Genomic DNA, 19,825 nt, shown 5'->3' on the forward strand with positions numbered 1-19,825 from the left:
GGAGGTAGAGGGGTAGGGTAGAGGGGAGGTAAGGAGGGTAGGGGGTAGGTAAGGAGGGTAGGTAGGGTAGGTGGGGTAGAGGGGTAGAAGGGGTAGGTAGGGTAGGTAGGGGTAGGAGGGTAGGGTAGGGGTAGAGGTAGGGTAGGTAGGGGGTAGAGGGGGGTAGGTAGGATAGAGGGTAGATGGGGTAGGAGAGTAGGGTAGGAGGGTAGGTGGTAGAGGGGTGGGGTAAGTGGGGGTAGGTCGGGAGGATAGGAGGGGGTAGGGGTAGGAGGGGGGGTATGTAGGTGGTAGGGTTAGGAGGTAGGTAGATAGGGTAAGGAGGGGGGTAGGTAGATAAGGTAGGTCGGGGTAGGTAGATAGGGTAGGTTGGGGGTAGGGTATGAGGGGGGTATGTAGGTGTAGGGGGTTAGGGGTACGTAGGGGGGTAGGTGGGGGTAGGAGGGGGTAGGGGTAGGTATAAGGGGAGTAGGTAGGGGTATGGGTAGTAGGAAGGGTATGTAGAAGGGGGGGTATGGGTGGGGGTAGGAGTTCGGGTGGGAGTAGGAGGGGTAGGGTAGGACGAGGGTAGGTAGGACCGTAGGAGGGGGGTATGGGTCGGGGTAGGGTAGGACGGGGGTAGGGGGTAGGAGGGGTAGGAAGGGGTATGTAGGTCGGGTAGGAGGTAGGAAGGGTAGGTAGTCGGGTGGGAGGTAGGGGTAGGGTAGGACGGGTAGAGGTAGGAGGGAGAAGGGGTGGGGTAGGGGTAGGGGTGGACATGGGTAGAGGGTAAGAGGGGGTAGTAGATAGGTAGGTCGGGGGTCGAGGGTAGGAGGGGGGTAGGGGTAAGGGGTAGGAGGGGAGAAGGGTAGAAGGGGTATGGGGTAGGGGTAAGGGAGATGGGTAGGGGTAGGACGGGGTAGAGGGTAAGGGGGTAGGTAGATAGAGTAGTCGGGGTAGGACGGGGTAGGAGAGGGTGAGATGGTGGGGGTAGGGGGTAGGACGGGTAGGAGGGGTAAAGGTAGGACGGGAGAAGGGTAGGAGGGGAGAAGGGGTAGGGGTAAAGGGTAGGAGGGTAGGGGTAGGGGTAGGACGGGGGTAGGACGGGTAGGGGAGGGTAGAGGAGAAAGGGAGGGGAGAAGTAGGGTAAAGGGTAGGAGGGAGAAGGGTAGGCGGGTAGAGGGTAAGGGGGGGTAGGTAGATAGGGTAGGTCGGGGTAAGACGGGGGTAGGGTAAGGAGGGGAGGGTAGGGGGTAAGAGGTTGGAGGGGGTAGAGGGTATGAGGGGAGAAGGGTAGAGGTAGGAGGGGAGAAGGGGTAGGACGGGGGTAGGGGTTGGAGGGGGTAGAGGGTAGGAGGGGTAGAGGGTAGGCGGGGAGAAGGGGAGTATGGGTAGGTAGGGGTAGGGGTAGGGAAGGGGTAGGTAGGTCGGTGGGAGGTAGGAGGGTAGGGTAGGACGAGGGTAGGTAGGAGGGGGGTATGAGTCGGGGGTGGGGGTAGGGAAGGGGTAGGTAGGTCGGGTGGGAGGTAGGAGGGGTAGGGTAGGGGTAGGGGTAGACGGGGAGTAGCGGGTAGGAGGGGGGTAGGTAAGTAAGGTAGGACGAGGGTAGGACGGGGAATAGAGGGTAGGACGGGGGGTAGGGGGTAGGAGGGTAGAAGGGGTAGAGGGTAAGAGGGGGTAGGCAGATAGGATAGGAGGAGGGTAGGGGGTAGGAGGGGTATGGGGTATGGGGTAGGGGGTAGGGGTAGGAGGGGAGAAGGGTAGAAGGGGTATGGGGTAGGGGTAGGAAGGGGGGTAGAGGGGGTAGGTAGATAGGGTAGGAGGGGGGTAGGAGGGCAACAGTGCCAAAATTTGGTAGGCGTGTCGTGCACCTATCAAAAGTATTACCTAACTAACTTCCTAACTATGTAGCAGGGCAAGTCAGGGTCGAATCCACAGGGACAAACAGTATCAAACACTAGGTATTTTGACTCAATCTAACTAAACAAGTGACAAACGATGATGAAAAGGATGTTGAACTAAGACTAATGCTAAACTATGACAATTACTAGAAACACACAAGGTATATCAATTAATTAAAACATCTAGAATTAAGCATCACCACTAGCATGACCAATACATGAATAATTTCAATCCCAAATAAACATAATCAACGGTTCAAGAGGAGTAATGCACCCAACAACTATCAAAGACCTCTCCTGAGTACCAATGGCTACTCTAAACAAGCAATCAAACCTACTCCCGTGGAATCATGCAAGAAAGAGACATTAAGCATAGCATTACAATTAAATTTCTAGCAATCCTATCTACTTATTCCCATAGAAATATTCACACCATTAATTGAATCAACAAAACCATCTAGATTCAATTCCCATTGAAAACAAGATATATGGAGTCAAATCAAAATCATATATCCCTAGTATGATAATGAATATAAGAACAATTCAATCAAACAAGAACAATTGATCACATAAACATGGGATTAATGGAGGAATTCATGTATTAAATCATTGTTAGGGTTTAACTTAACCCTAGATTAATAGACTACTCACTCATAATTGAAATAACAAAACAAATAATGAACAAATTAAAAGACATAATAATAATGAGGGAAAGAAGAGATTAAGAAAACTTAGTCTTTACTTGAAGAAATCAAAGCGTAGTAATCAATGTTCAACAATGGAGTATTAGCAAAAGCTCTCTAAAAAGTTATAAAATGTATTCTCTAGTAAAAAGGCGTAGTTTTTAACTCTAAGAAAATAGTATTTATATGTCTCGTAAAAGTGGCGCAACACGCGCTTAAAACGGCTCAAAGATCGTCTCGCCCGACCGGTCGGGCGGTTTTCGCCCGGTCGGGCGGTTGTCAGGTGTTCTTTTAACTTCGCCGCGCCTGACCGGGCGCCTTTCAGCAGTTCTTCGTTCGCCTTGCCCGACCAACCCGGGCGAATTTCGCCCGATCGGGCTCGCAAGTAAAATCTCCTTGGCTCTTTAAATCGTCTGAAATTGACTAAGTAGAACTCGCCCAGGCGGATCCCGCCCGGTCGGGCGGTTACCAGATTTTTGGAATCTCAACTCGTCATGACTTCCCTTTTCTTGCAGTAGTACCAAAGGGTAAGAAATGTACCAAAATATGGTTATTCCTACAAAAATCAATCTGAAAACACAAACAAACTACAAGACACACATTAGTACTAAAAAGGGCTCCGAAGAGCGCAATTAATACTAATAATTCATGGGCAACGGGGGTAAAATTCTATATAAAATAGACACATCAAACTCCCTCAAGCTAGACTTTTGCTTGTCTCTAAGCAAACCTGTCTGAAAATCAAGAGTTCAAGGCATCAATAGTGGTTTCACCCCATCATAAAATTCTTGAAATGACAATAGATCGAATCCAAACACACCACAAATCATAATCGGTAAAGGCCTACCAAAAAATACCAATCAGGGATAAGAATCAAGAGAGGCCACTAAATATCGCTGCAAATCAATGAGAAGGATCTCACAAGGGGACTCGCACTCATTTGTAAAGCACTCTCCAAGCAGTTAAAATGACTGCTTCTTTCCATCCCCAGTACCCGTCCCTATCTTACTCGTGTGTTTGAAGGGTGATATATGGCGCTCAATTGCTCCACTTCACCAAGTTAGTCCATAGGCTTGTATCATCTCTCCACATCAGGTAGTTATACATGCAAACAAATCATATGACTCAATTAAGGTTGTAATGGGGCTTAAGGTGGTAGGTGTGGCAAATATTTGGGAATGTGGTGCTTAAGGTAGTGAAGTATTACTACAACTTTTGTACGAAACATCCCACAAACATATAATTGCAACACAACTATAACCCATTTTTCTTTCATCTCATCTCCTTTATCTTTTCACATAACCCAAGTAATGACTTCCAATATGACATAATTCACAATGAGTCTTCTCTTAGAATTTTTTTTTTTTCAATTTGATTTTCATAATTGCTCTTGGAAACCTTACTTGTCTTGTTTTTAGGAGTTCTCTACTTTAGCTACTAGCTAATGAGGATAGAGAAGAATTTCTTTTGCACATGTAATCAATCATATTTGTTCTCTTTCTTGCAATCTTTTCATTCATACCAACAACCAATTTCATAATCCACAAGTTAGTCAACCAAAAATTCCTAAATACTTCACTACCAATGGTAAAGAGACGTATTTTTGGAAAATGAGGAGCTCATAATGTAGTTGTCAAAAGAAACAGGCTCAGCTCAGAGTGGTTAACTAGGGGAAATGAATGCAGGGAAGGTTATTTGGTCTTTTGGTGCAAATTCCTACGTGAGTCATAGACATTGTATAACTAATGCATCAATGGAGAGAAAACACAAGTTCTAGCATCCCTCATGAAGTGGGCATACACACAAGAAAAACATGACGTTAAGGCACAAAGCTCACAGTTAAGCCTAAACATGCTTGCAGGACATATAGAGTGCCACAATCTTGATTCTTATCATAGATCTAAGTACAGTTATGCCATGCCTTGGTGATCAATCATTGTTTCGTGTCCATCAACAATCCAAAGTCAAAACAGCATTATGATAGCATGGGGCACAGGGAAACAACTATTCAACCTTGACTTTGATTTTCTCTTCTTTTTTTCTTTTTTTTTTTTTTTTTTTTTTTCAGCAGCTTCACACATCATACACAGTGAAAACAAAACAAACCAAAAGAAAAGAAAGAAAAAGAAAGAAAAGAAAAAAAAACACACAAAACACACCAAACACATAAAAACTATGCTAAACTGAACTACAAAAGCTGTAAACTACCTAAGAAGTGATAGAAGATACCATATGTACAGTGAAGATCCTCCCCTAAGCTGAACTTGGCAATGTCCGCATTGCAACAAGGAGAAGGAAGGAACACGGCCCTCAGTCGGCCATAGAATCAGAAAATCATCAGCAGCAGGATCCTGAGTACCGGTGCCTGCGCCACTCCTCCAGCTCCACCATAGGCGGGGTTCCAGTGTACCAACTGGGTGGGGACCCGCCTGAGCGATCGTACCAAGCCTGCAATAATCATCATACATAGGGAACATAGCAAGGCGCTGGTCATCGTAGATGGTGTCTACGCGGCGCTCTAGGCGCTCTAGAGCTTGAGTGTTGGCAGTCATATTCAGTTCCATACGCTGCAGCACACTCATCATCCCCTCAAAGTCAGCAGTAGGGGGAGGGGGTTGGGTAGAGGGAGGGCATGGAAGAAGAGGAGGGCATGAAGGGGCGGGCTCTCGCCTACGGTATAATGTGGAGGCTCAGGAACGGGACCAGTCTCAGGTGGGTGCCGCATCTCCAACAGGAGGAGATAGGTAGGTGGGCGGCATTCCTGATCGGTATCCTATATAGGAGCGGGCTAATGCGGGTTAGGAGGAAGTATAGATTGCGAGTGGCAATCATCCACCTATAATTGCCTACCACTAGGACAATGTATCTGGCGCAAAGAAGTGGTCAAGGTCGAGGTAGAGGTCCCGGAACAGCATTGGCCCAATCTCAACATGGCCGAAATGACACGCGATGTGGGTGACTAGTCCCCAATGACAATAGGTACGGAGGAACGGACACTGCCGTCCTCCTCAAAAGTGGGTAAGTCGTAGAAATCTTATGCAGATGATGCATAAATGCATACGCAAGATCAAACTGCATAGTCATGGTGACGGGCCACAGATAAGTGCCAAGAGCACTTAGTTCCTCAGTCCTAGAGGTGTTGGGTTCCCACCTCCCAAAAATAGTACTCCCCAAGAATTTAACAGAATCGAATGCTAGGATGATGACGATTGATTGTAAGTGTTGACAGTTGGTGGTCTAACACCAGTGAGGGCTTCCCAAAGTTGGCCTAGCAGAAATGTTTCTGGTTTCTTCCTTTCCCCCCTAACGGTCATACCAAATAGTTGTGCAAATTGGCGAAGGGTCAGTCTCCTATCCACATTGGAAAGCGAAAATACAGACATGGTCATTTTGAGAGTGTTTTCGAATATCTAAGAACTTAGAAATTCTAGGGTGAGGTCCGCATATGTCCGTGGTACATGGTGAGGAATTGTTCTATGCCCATTCCAACAAATAATGTGCGGGTAATTTCAGCAATACCCAAAACATGCAAGAGGTCACATGAACAAATCGGGTAGGGGCAATCATACGATGCTTAAGTTTTTGAAAACGTCTTTTGAGCCTCATTCTTGAAAATTACATGAGGAAATTCAGGATCTACCTCAATTGCTGAGTGCCACGTGTACCTCGTCGACCCGCCATTAGAGAGATGAAAACCTGCAAAAACAGAGCAATGGTGGAGAAGTGAGAATTTCACAAAAATTTGAAGAAAATCATCTCATAATGCACCATAGAGTGTAAAAACACAATTTTCAAGGTTAATCTAGCAAGAATCTCCATAAAAATCAAACCTTTTTCCCCCTCACTCTCTTTCCTCTTCCTTCTTCTTCTCACTCCTCCTTTTTGGGTTTTCTTGAGTAAAGGTTTGATTTTTATGGAGATTCTTGCTAGATTAACCTTGAAAATTGCGTTTTTACACTCTATGGTGCATTATGAGATGATTTTTTTCAAATTTTTGTGAAATTCTCACTTTCTCCACCATTGCTCTGTTTTTGCAGGTTTTCATCTTCTCTAATGGCGGGTCGACGAGGTACACGTGGCACTCAGCAATTGAGGTAGATACTGACTTTCCTCATGTAATTTTCAAGGATGAGGCTCAAAAAGAACGTTTTCAAAAACTTAAGCATCGTATGATTGCCCCTACCCGATTTGTTCATCGTGACCTCTTGCATGTTTTGGGTATTACTGAAATTACCCCCGCACATTATTTGTTGGAATGGGAATAGAACAATTCCTCACCATGTACCATGGCACCTATGCGGACCTCACCCTAGAATTTCTAAGTTTCTTAGATATTCGAAAACACTCTCAGAATGACCGTCATGTATTTTCGCATTGCCAATGTGGATAGGAGACTAACCCTTCGCCAATTTGCACAACTATTTGGTATGACCGTTAGGGGGGAAAGGAAGAAACCAGAAACATTCCTGCTAGGCCAACTTTGGGAAGCCCTCATTGGTGTTAGACCACCAAACTGTCAACACCTACAAATCAAATCTGTGCATAATCCTAGCATTCGCTTTCTTCTGAAATTCTTGGGGAGTACTATTTTTGGGAGGTGGGAACCCAACACCTCTAGGACTGAGGAACTAAGTGCTCTTGGCACTTATATGTGGCCCGTCACCATGACTATGCAGTTTGATCTTGCGTATGCATTTATGCATCATCTGCATAAGATTTTTACGACTTACCCCACTTTTGAGGAGGACGGCAGTGTCCGTTCCTCCGTACCTATTGTCATAGGGGGACTAGTCACCCACATCGCGTGTCATTTCGGCCATGTTGAGAATCGGGCCAATGTTGTTCTTGGACCTACCTACCTCGACCTTGACCACTTCCTCTGCGCCAGATACATTGTGTCTAGCGGTAGGCAATATAGCTGGATGATTGCCACTCGGCAATCTATACTCCTCCCTAACCCCGCCTTAGTCCCGCTACCTATATAGGATACCGAGTCAGTGAATGCCGCCCCACCTACCTATCTCCTCCCTGTTGGAGATGCGGCAAACCCACCTGAGACTGGTCCCGTTCCTGAGCCTCCACATATATACCGTAGGCGAGAGCCCGCCCCCTTCATGCCCTCCTCTTCTTCCATGCCCTCTTCCTCTACCCAACCCCCTCCCCCTACTGCTGACTTTGAGGGGATGATGAGTGTGCTGCAGCGTATGGAACTGAATATGACTGCCAACACTCAAGCTCTAGAGCGCCTAAAGCGCCGCGTAGACACCATCTACGATGACCAGTGCCTTGCCATGTTCCCTATGTATGATGATTATTGCAGGCTTGGTACGATCGCTCAGGCGGGTCCCCACCCCAGTTGGTACAGCTGGAACCCCGCCTATGGTGGAGCTGGAGAGAGTGGCGCAAGCACCGGTACTCAGGATCCTGCTGCTGATGATTCTGATTCTATGGCTGACTGAGGGCCGTGTTCCTTTCCTTCTCCTTGTTGCAATGCGGACATTGCCAAGTTCAGCTTGGGGGAGGATTTTCACTGTACATATGGTATATTCTATCACTTCTTAGGTAGTTTACAGCTTTTGTAGTTCAGTTTAGCATAGATTTTTTTGTGTTTTGTGTGTTTTTTTCTTTTCTTTCTTTTTCTTTCTATTTCTTTTGGTTTGTTTTGTTTTCACTGTGTATGATGTGTGAAGCTTGCTGGAAAAAAAAATAAAAAAATAAAAAAATCTGAGAAAAAAAAGAAGAGAAAAATCAAAGTCAAGGTTGAATAGGTGTTTCCCTGTGCCCCATGCTATCATAATGTTGTTTTGACTTTGGATTGTTGATGGACACGAAACAATGATTGATCACCAAGGCATGGCATAACTGTATATAGATCTATGATAAGAATCAAGATTGTGGCACTCTAAATGTCCTGCAAGCATGTTCAGGCTTAACTGTGAGCTTTTGTGCCTTAACGTCATGTTTTTCTTGTGTGTATGCCCACTTCATGAGGGATGCTAGAACTTGTGTTTTCTCTCCATTGATGCATTAGCTATACAATGTCTGAACAAAAATGATTATGACTCACGTAGGAATTTGCACCAAAAGACCAAATAACATTCCCTGCATTCATTTCCCCTAGTTAACCACTCTGAGCTGAGCCTGTTTCTTTTGACAACTACATTATGAGCTCCTCATTTTCCCAAAAATATGTCTCTTTACCATTGGTAGTGAAGTATTTAGGAATTTTTGGTTGACTAACTTGTGGATTATGCAATTGGTTGTTGGTATGAATGAAAAGATTGCAAGAAAGAGAACAAATATGATTGATTATATGTGCAAAAGAAATTCTTCTCTATTCTCATTAGCTAGTAGCTAAAGTAGAGAACTCCTAAAAACAAGACAAGTAAGGTTTCCAAGAGCAAATATGAAAATCAAATTGAAAAAAAATTCTAAGAGAAAGAGATCTCATTGTGAATTATGTCATATTGGAAGTCATTGCTTGTGTTATGTGAAAAGATAAAGGAGATGAGATGAAAGAAAAATGGGTTATAGTTGTGTTGCAATTTATATGTCTTGTGGGATGTTTCGTACAAAAGTTGTAGTAATACTTCACTACCTTAAGCACCACATTCCCAAATATTTGCCACACCTACCATCTTAAGCCCCATTACAACCTTAATTGAGTCATATGATTTGTTTGCATGTATAACTACCTGATATGGAGAGATAATACAAGCATATGGACTAACATGGTGAAGTGGAGCAATTGAGCGCCATATATCACCCTTCAAACACACGAGTATGAGAGTAGGGACGGGTACTGGGGATGGAAAGAAGCAGTCATTTTAACTGCTTGGAGAGTGCTTTACAAATGAGTAGCGAGTCCCCTTGTGAGATCCTTCTCATTGATTTGCAGCGAATATTTAGTGGCCTCTCTTGATTCTTATCCCTGATTTGTACTTTTTGTCGAACTTTACCGATTATGATTTGTGGTGTGTTTGGATTCAATCTATTGTCATTACAAGAATTTTATGATGGGGTGAAACCACTATTGATGCCTTGAACTCTTGATTTTCAGACAGATTTTGCTTAGGGACAAGCAAAAGTCTAGCTTGGGGGAGTTTGATGTGTCTATTTTATATAAAATTTTACCTCCCCATATTAATTGCGCTAGGGTAGGAGGGGAGAAGGGGTAGAGGGTAGGACGGAGGGTAGAGGGTAAGAGGGGGTAGGTAGATAGGATAGGAGGGGGGTAGGAGGGTAGGGGTAGGAGGGGAGAAGGGTAGAAGGGGTAGGGGGTAGAGGGGAGAAGGGGTATGGGGTAGAGGGTAGGAAGGGGTAGGGGTAGGACGGGGGGTAGAGGGTAAGAGGGGGTAGGTAGATAGGGTAAGAGAGGGGTAGGTCGGGGGTAGGAGGGGGAGAGGTAGGGGGGTAGGATGGGGTAGAGGGACAGGGGTAGAAGGGTGTAGAGGGTATGACGGGGGTAGGGGGTAGGTAGATAGGGTAGGTCGGGGGTAAGAGGGGTAGGACGGGGGGAGAGGGTAGGGGGTAGGAGGTAGGATGTGGGTAGAGGGACGGGGGTAGGAGGGTGTAGAGGATAGGAGGGGAGAAGGGTCAGGACGGGGTAGGGGTAGGACGGGGGTAGAGGTTAAGAGGGGGTAGGAGGGTAGGACGGGGAGAAGGGTAGAGGGTAGGAAGGGGTAGGGGTAGGACGGGGGTAGAGGGTAAGTGGGGGTAGGTAGATTGGGTTGGTCGGGGGTAGGAGGGGGGTAGGAGGGTAGGGGGGTAGGAGGGGGGTAGGAGGGTAGGGGGGATAGGAGGGTAGGATGGGGTAGAGGGACAGGGGTAGAAGGGTGTAGAGGGTAGGACGGGGCAGGGGGTAGGGGGTAGGTAGATAGGGTAGGTCAGGGGTAGGAGGGGAGGAGAGGGTAGGGAGGGTAGGGGGTAGGACGGGGGTAGAGGGACAGGGGTAGGAGGGTGTAGAGGGTAGGACGGGGGCAGGGGGTAGGTGTAGAGAGTAGGAGGGAGTAGCCGAGTAGGTATTCTTCATCATTGAAAAAACGGATTAGTTTTTAATTGTTTGAAGATTGCTAGTTAATATTTTTTGGGGTTAATGATTAAAATTCATGGATTTTTTATTCAAATATTTATACATGAAAAATCGAGATTATCAAGAGATTTCCGTTATTTTTTAAAAATGTATCCCTGAATTTCCTCACTGGTATTGAGTTAAGTACAAGTTGGTGCATTTATCCATGAATTCTTCTATATTCATGTTTGGGGTTTTTCTATATCCACGTATTCTTAATCAGTGGTTGAATTCATCATTTTTTTTAACTTTCAATTTTCTAGAAATTTGCTATTGCATTACCTAAAAAATATTGGCAAGTTATTGATACGAGCATCACCTTATTTGTGACATTACATGATTTAGACATCAGCTAAACCCTCAAATCTTAAATCACCTATGTTTCTTCTCAAGTGGTGGTATATAGCTAATTCAAATCATTTCCTCATACTACTGCCAATTGTAAGGGGGTGGATACTACTCAATTCCTCTAATTTCATATTTGTTGCCCACCTATATGCACATAAAAACATGTATCAAAAAATATTTATTTATCTGATCAATTATATAGCATCCAATATTTAGCTAAATGAAGCACAAGCATACTCTCCCATTCTACCAATATACTTCCTCCGTAATAAAAGAATGCAACAATTTGGTATTATTTGTGAGGTATAAAATATTCAATTGTCGTATTCTTTATATTATGGAGGAAGTATACCACATACACCACATACAACAAAAGTACAAAAACGCTCGATTTTCATAGAACCAGACATCCCAATTTTGCAACCAAAATAAGAATCTGTGATTACTGCAAAATGTTTTGTGAGAGCTAAATTGATAAAACTCGATCAGATAAGAAATGAGATGTTCAACACTGCCATAGATTATCAAATACTTCCTCCGTCCTTTATTATTTACCTCTTTCTTTTGCAGAGAGCTTTAGAAGAAATAATGCTGAACATAAAAAAGAAAGAGAAACCATTATTTTATATTAAAGTTGTATATATGTGTGATAAAAGTTTGTGATCCCATTTCAAAAGCAGCAAAAAAAGAAAGATGTAAACTAATAAGAAACACCCTTAAAAGGAAGTAATTTCTAATAAAAATTAATTCTATAACATTGATCAAAAATCACAAAAGATTGCTCATAATTAAAGAAAAAATTCAATTAACACAAACAAAGATTAAGAATAGTCCTGAAATTTAGTTAGAAAAAAATAAGTAGGAAGAGAGAAAATATCAAAAAGAAAGTGTAAAGTTTCCTTTCAAACATCGAAAAAAAAAACTTCCACCAATTAGGGGACCGAACAGTAAGTATTGCTGTCTTCATGCTAAAAACTAATGTTAAAATTTGAACATATAACTCATCGAGGTTCACATACTACGCTAATTCATAATTTTTGTCAACAATAATTACCCATTTGTAGTCAGCAATATGCCCACAAAAAATCAACAAGGATTTATGATAAAATAAACAATAGCAATATGCCCACAAAAAATCCACAAGGATTTATCATCATTTCGCAATACCAACTATAATAAAGCACATACTTCGAAAACTAATTGTTTCCTAAAGAATTCTTTAACATGCTTACAATAAACCCTGAATACATTACTCCACTTATATCTTGATATAAGCACCTTCCTTTAACACATCACATGATAAACATATCACCAAAAAAGCCCTATACCTTGTATTACCTTTTTATCCCCAAGCTGTACACAATTAATCCAAAACATTTCCTCTGATTTCACTGCAAACCAGTACAGGGTGGACACAACTAAATTCCTTTAGAGTCATCATTATTTGTCACTTGTCAATGCTAATTTCACAATGTTGTCAGCTATATGCCCGTAAAAACATTTAAGATAGAGGCTATATGATGAAGAATTGAACAATGGCATCATTACACTTGCTTCAATATACTAGATCCAAAACCAAATATGATGCAGAGAAGCCAAGACAGAGGTAAACAATCTCTTCAACTACTTCCAGCATGACCATATTATTTCAAGGGAAGTTTTGCATCCGTTCAAAACTCGCATCAAATCACATTCCCACATACCCACAGGCCACATGTCCACAACATACAAAACACATCATCGTATAAACCTCCCTAAGTAAGCTAGTAGACAACAAGCATTGACATCAGCCCATACTTGGAAGTTATACAACACATGGTACCTACCTAACACTGATTTTTTTGGCTTTAAATACTGGAAAACAAAAATATTAGAGCAAAAATGAGTTGTGGAAGTTGTGAGCAAGAAGATTTTCAGTTTAGACTAACATATCTTAATACAATTATTAAGAAAATAAATACACCCACCATGCTACTTCCTATCTATCCTGAATCTTTATTCCAATCTCTCTTCTCTATTGCTATTGAGGACACCTCCAAGTAACTTTTCACGTCACAATACATATAATTCCATCTAAACAAGAATCTCTCTCACTCACTTCATCATACAAGAAACCATAGCCATTCGGTGCTCATCATACCCACTAATTAAACATTTATTCTGAACGAAATTTTCCCACCTCGAAATATCATTAATAACATTCGTGGTCAACCATATATATAAATCCGTCACAAATCTGTTACAGTTAGAGGTAAGTATCCAATTGGCCCAATGAAGTTAACATGACAACAAATCTCCTATTACAAAGTCTCACAAATCTCACTAACAATACCAACCATTATCAATCACATAAACTTGAGAACCCACATATCGCTTCATAAAAAATTCTTAACATGCTTACAATAAACCCTCCAAACTTACTCTGCTTATGCCTTGATTGCAACACCTTAGCCACCGTTTTTTTTTCCGCAAGTGGTATAAAATTAATTCATCACTTTTTTTTGCTAGAATCATAAACGGGGAACAAAACTTAGTTCCACTAAATTCATAATTGTTGTTTGCAGTATTTTCACATTTGTTATCAGCTTTATGCCCATAAAAACTTTTAACAAATAGGCCAATTGGTGAAGCTTAAAATTTAGCATCATTTCGCTTGCTTCATAATACTAGATCGCAAAGTCAATTATGATGCAAGAAGACCATACAAAAACAGCCAATCATACTCCTTCAAGAAGCTTTGTGTCCATTCCAAACTCACATCAAATCAAATACCCACGGACCCACAAGATTATACAAAACTCAGTTTATAAACAATGGTAGCCAGTAGGTTGAGCTATCCTATAGCAAGCATTCAGATTCCCAAATACTTCAGAAATTCACACATAATATGATTTTAGCTACAAAATCTGAACATTTTCATTGCCACAAAGCATCCATTGAAATATTGTTGCCATGTTGGTTTCTATATTTGGCGCATTTGTTGCCAACACTAGTAACGAGTTATAAATGATTGTTGCTAATATCACAACAAATTATTAATATTTTGTTGCTAGACATTACTAACACATTATTGATATTGGTTGCTAAAAATAGAAATAAATTTTTAATTGTTACAGAGTTATACTTTGACTAATGCACTATTCATACAACGTAAGGTTAACCTTATATTTTTTGTTAATTGTTTGATAATTTGATAAACACATTAATGTATATCAATAAAGAGAAGGAGAGTCAGTCCACTTACAATGAATGATATTTGCATACTGATACTAATAAAAATTAATAATAGTGTATGAAACTTCTTAACATATAAGGTGATAGTTTGGCTAAACTTTCTTCGATGTAGGACACATTTTAAGGAAAAACTGATGTTATTTCAGCAAAAAATAATAAAATATATTTTTTCCAACGATAACAAAAAAAAAATCCATATTTGTTTCTAAATAGCAAAAAAAATAAAAATATGATGTCAACTATCAACAAATCATAAAATTAATTATTTCTAATGTGATCAAGCAGATCAACGAATGAAATATTGGCTGTCATAATTTGTTTCTAAATGGCAACAAATTGGAAATATGATGTCATCTAGTAACAATTAGTAAAAATTAATTGTTCCTAATGTCAACATAACCCCAATTGGTTATCGTAGTTTGTTGCTAAATGACAACAAATCGCAAATATGATTCCATCTAGCAACAAATAGTAAAATTAATAGTTTCTAATGATAACAAACCAAATATTTGTTATCGTAGTTTGTTGTTATATGACAACCAATTGAAAATATCATGCTATCTAGCAACAAATAGTAAAACAAGTAGTTTCCGATAGCAACAAATAAAAAATATGTTGTTTTTATTTGTTGAAAAATTAGAGTAAAAAACGTCACTTTATAATAGGTAACAAAAAAATAATATATGCTGCTATCTATCAACAATTTAAAATTTTGTTGCCATAATTTGTTTCTATAATGCTCTAATTTTTGTAGTGATGAGAGTTAATCTTTAAAAATATCTTCACAATATAATCTTTGCGATTTGTCATTGCTACTTAGATGAGTGCATTCTAATTATACAACTTTTAATATGTAGCCCTTTGATTGTGAAATCTTCGTTATTTGCTTTATGACATAAGGCTCGTTTTTAACATTTGGTATAAATTATAAACGAGTCAATTTTAATTTTGTAATAATAGTGCGATAAAAATATTTTATTTTTTGATGGGCTTTGAGTCTAGATAAAGGTAACAACGGACTATATAACATAAATATGCATGGTTATAAAGTAAACTTAATTTTTTGTTACTATGAAAACGTACTAGCTCTATATGCACACCATGCTTGCGAAAGCAAATTTTAGCTTAGTTGCGTAATAATATTATGTGCTAAAAATATTGACATCTTATTTTATTAACATATTGTTACTTTAAGAATTTTTAAATATATTTCTTACAAATTTTTATTAGATATAAATATGTAACTAAATTAGCTGTGAAAACGAGTTCGCACCCATAGCGTGCATATAAGGCTTAGTTCTATATGCCAATGCCATAGCCCATAGGCCCATAATGTGAATACTAATAAGGTCTCGCTCGTCAAGACTGAAATGAACTGAACTAAATTTAATTCTTGTGGAGCTGTGGAGAGTACTCAGTAAAACAAAACTAAATTAAACTTAATGGAGGTGTGAAGGTAGTGATGGGGCGTGAACTCCAACAGGAAAGCACCCAAATATTCAAGGCGAGTTTTTCCTCTTTTAGAATCTAATAATGTTCGAATCTAATGACCATTATTAAAGGTCGGAAATTTGACTTTCTCATCGAAAATATAGTTTTTTGTATCTTTTAACAAAACTTAAATTTAAGGTTGTATATCGAGTTAAGCATACGTTTGCCCCCTAACGTTTGGGATTTTTTAACGTTTGCCCACTAACGTTTAAAAGATAAACATTCACCCCTTAACGTTTGATTTTGCTAACCACAGTTAACTTTTTAATGCGTGATAACTCATAAAATATAATTGTACTTATGAGCATTTATTATTTCATCCGAAATAAAATCACTTCCATCCATTTCAATTTCATTCCTTAATCAAACACACACACAAAAAAGTTCTTTATATGAACTGTTGTTTCATCCAAAAAAGTAAAATAAAAAATTCATTTCCTTCCATTAAAATAATAACTACTCCACAGAACAACAATTAATCCATCAAAATCCAAGAGCCACCAGTATACTCTTTTAATCTTTCAATCCACAACGCCAAAAAAACCATAATCCACAATCAAAACCCTGTAATATTAAAAAAAAAAATCATAAGTAGCTATTGATTATCAAGGGTTTATTTTCGAAAAGCATTTATATTTACGTTATTGTGTGTAATAATTTTGCAATTTTTTCCAAATAAGTTTACGACATACTCAGTCACAAATTGAGATCAAAAGGATTGTTTGTTCTTCTACTTTGTGTTGTTGTGGTAGTAGTATTACTCGCATTCTGCAACAAAAACAAAAACAAAAAAAGTTATTTGCATACGCTCAAATGGATTATTTAAAAAATCGAGTGTATAATTGAATTTACCACAGCTTGTCTTGGTTGGACCACCTTCTGTGGATTTGGGCAGCTCCTCTTATTGTGGCCTTGTCCACCACAATTTCCACATTTCTGTGTTTGACCCTTCCTACTCAACTTGATAGCATCTACTTCCCCAACTGATGGCTTCCTTTTCACTATTGGTCTGTTTCTCAACTTCTTCAGAGGAGGTGCAATTATGGGGTCATAAGGAGAGTCTGGCCACATTTGAGGACCATTCAAAGGCTCCAAAGGGAATTCATAAGCCTTCAAATAATTGACCTTCTTGTAGCAATCTGCCACATAGTGCTCAGGAATTTCATTTGCTTTCCAAATTGCTGCAACGACGTGATTGCATGGGATACCGCTCAATTGCCAAGCATTACAACTGCACGTCTTGTTCCCTAAGTTCACAACATACCTGACTTGTGTCGATCCTTGCCTTACCCCATATGAGAAATTTCCATCCCAAAATGCAAGCCACCCCCTTGCAAAAATCTTTGATTTTTCTAATTTCTCTTGTATTCGAGGGCATAAGTAAACCTGTTTGTTGGCAATGTAATCTCTTTTTTTGTGAATCCTTTCCATTATGCCTTCTCTAATGTCCTCCAACATAGTGATAAGTGGCTTATGCCTAGAAGAAAGAATGTATGAATTAAACACTTCATTCATGTTGTTGTCTACGCTATCACAATTGCTAAAAGGCTCCTGATATGCCCTCACCCACTTTCTATAATTCCTTTTCCTTAAATCTTGTTCTGCTAACTTTGACAGACCACCAAATATTTCCATGTTTGTATTGAAATCATTTTCAGTGGTACTCTTAGCTATTTTCCAAAACACCCTCCTGAATTCTAATCCTCCGCCAAAAACCGATCTAAAATTCATGTATACATGCCTAGCACATACTCTCTTTTCAACCATAGGAAATACCTCAAAAACAGCAGCAAGCAACACTTTTTGTTGGTCTGACATAATAGTAAACCCATTTCCATCACTTGTTTCCAGATCACTTGCCAAGTTTTCCAAAAACCAAACCCAGCTCTCTGTATCTTCAACTTCTACACAGGCCCATGCAATTGGAAACATTTGGTTGTTTCCATCTCTGCCAACAGCTACCAGTAATTGCCCTCCAAAAGGACCTTTCAGAAAACATCCGTCAATGCCAAAAAATGGCCTGCATCCACCCAAATAACCTTTCTTGATAGCATCAAAACAAATGTAAATTCTTTGAAATACACCATTGTTCAGCTTCAGTTTCACATTGTTTCTAGAGTTAGACTTTTTAATTTCTAACACATATCTATGTAAAATAGTATATTGCTCCTTGTACTCTCCAAGTATTTTGTTCTGAGCTATTCTCCTTGCCCTCAATGCTAGAACTAGTGATGCCTTTACCCCATACTCATCCCACAAGGTGTCAACTATTTCTCTGAGTTTAAGGTAAGGGTTCACACTGAACTTCTTATGGAATGTCTCAGCTATCCATTTTGCTCTCAATTTTTTCACTCTTGCAAGTCTGCCACAAGTGTGAGTGGGAATATAGGTTTTGACAGTGAAGGAACCTTTATCCATGCTAGCCCAGATATACCAAGGACAATCAGTGGCAGAACACTTCCCCGATATTCTAGTTTTCTCATTCCTTTTGAAATCCACATCCCTCCCCCTCAACATGCAATAAGTTGTCACGGCTTTCCTAAATTCAGCTGCATTCTCAAATTGTTGCCCTAAATAGAAGTAATCATCATGCATACCCACGACGGTGGAAGATGTATTAGGTGTTTCCCTCATTTTCTTTTTTTTCCTAGGATGTGAAGTGTCCACAAGGTACCCACACTCATCTTCATCATCACTGGAATTAGGGCTATCTAACTCATCAGAGTCACACTCCTCATCATCATAAGAATTTAAAGAAATATTGACACCCTTCCTGTCAGCTATCCTCTGTAATGACCCTAACTCTTGTTGGTAATCTAGCGCTTGTTTCTTATCAAGTATAATTTGTTGCCTAGCCATGATAACCTCCTCATCTTCGTTATCAGTTGCCTCTTCATCATAATCAATATGCTCAAGATTAGGATTACATGGAACATTATTAAGGTCAAAAAAACTACTAGAATCATCCACACCATATGCAAACTTTTCAATTATGTCAACTTCGTCACCTAACTCTACATGATCCACTAAAACAGATTGAGTTGGCTCAACATTTACATTATCATTGTGCTCATCTTCAGCATGCTTAACATAAATATCCATGACCCCATATTTGGAATAAAGTGAGAGAAACTTAGAGAATGTCGTAGAATCATACCACAAGCTTGTGAAACAGAACTCTCTTGTAATTGAAGGATCATTGTAATGAAGTCCGATTACATCATCATAGCCCAACCTCGAAACCAATCTCACAATATCATGGGGGTGTCAATTGAACTGGCATATCGTTATAGATTTCAATTTTTCCGCCAACGTAAGACCATTCTTCAGTGGTCACCCATTTGCCACCATGGTGTAAAATTATGCAGTTTGAAACATTCTCCATATCTACATCGTCCACATAAAAGCATCCATATCACTTTTTAGGTTACATTGGATATACACAACTACAAATAGGAACTAATTAAAGCAAATATACAATGCATTTGAAAATATGACCATCTTCAATGAAGCGATATGCAGTACCAATTTCAAAAATATATATGTAGGCATTGAAGATTTGGATTGTGCACAAAAGTGAGGCATGATACAAACCTGGAAAGAAAAAAATTAATGGCATTCAAAATGCTTAACGCACTTTTCATGGCATTCTAAATACTTTGTTCATTAAACCGCTCACGACCCCGAATTGGAATCACTTGCTCTATGTCATTTTTACAAGTTCAGTGCAGAGAGGGAAAAAGAAAGGTAATTAGTCACACTTTAAGTGAACCAAACAACTAAAAAACGGGTAATGGATATACCATGGGATTCTCATTCTCTAACATTTCATTCAAATTTTCTGAACCAAAAGCCGCCTAAGTGAACCACAAAAAGAAAGGAATGCTATCTGCATGTGCAGGTGCTTACAACTGATTCACTGAATAGATTTATAGACTTAAAAGCATACTGTGAACAGTCTAAACTTCAATAACCTCACAATAATATATCAGCTCGAAAAGTTCCGAGTATGAAAAAAATTAAAATTTGATGGTAACTCACAAAAAGGAAGTGGGAGATGAAAATATAACCTTCATAACCAAGAATTATTTGTTTCACTATGTAAAAGCGAGATGTAC

The 19,825-nt window shown here is 40.1% G+C and overlaps 1 protein-coding gene across 1 annotated transcript; it reads right to left on the reverse strand.

The window, feature by feature from the left end:
• Positions 1-16,403: 16,403 nt before the first annotated feature.
• Positions 16,404-18,809, reverse strand: LOC125498866 (uncharacterized). Its single transcript, XM_048647171.1, has 2 exons — positions 16,560-18,809; positions 16,404-16,475 (listed from the first exon to the last, which is right to left on the reverse strand). The coding sequence occupies exons 1-2, from the start codon at positions 18,807-18,809 to the stop codon at positions 16,404-16,406; spliced, it is 2,322 nt and encodes a 773-aa protein (XP_048503128.1).
• Positions 18,810-19,825: the final 1,016 nt, after the last annotated feature.

Source organism: Beta vulgaris, chromosome 6, assembly GCF_026745355.1.
Source record: "Beta vulgaris subsp. vulgaris cultivar EL10 chromosome 6, EL10.2, whole genome shotgun sequence".
Lineage (NCBI taxonomy): Eukaryota > Viridiplantae > Streptophyta > Magnoliopsida > Caryophyllales > Amaranthaceae > Beta > Beta vulgaris.

Coding starts and splice junctions, on each gene's coding strand:
- LOC125498866 (XM_048647171.1), bottom strand. CDS start 18,809: ATGGATATTTATGTTAAGCATGCTGAAGATGAGCACAATGATAATGTA. Junction 16,476..16,559: donor TCCAACCAAGACAAGCTGTG/GTAAATTCAATT, acceptor TTTTTGTTGCAG/AATGCGAGTAATACTACTAC.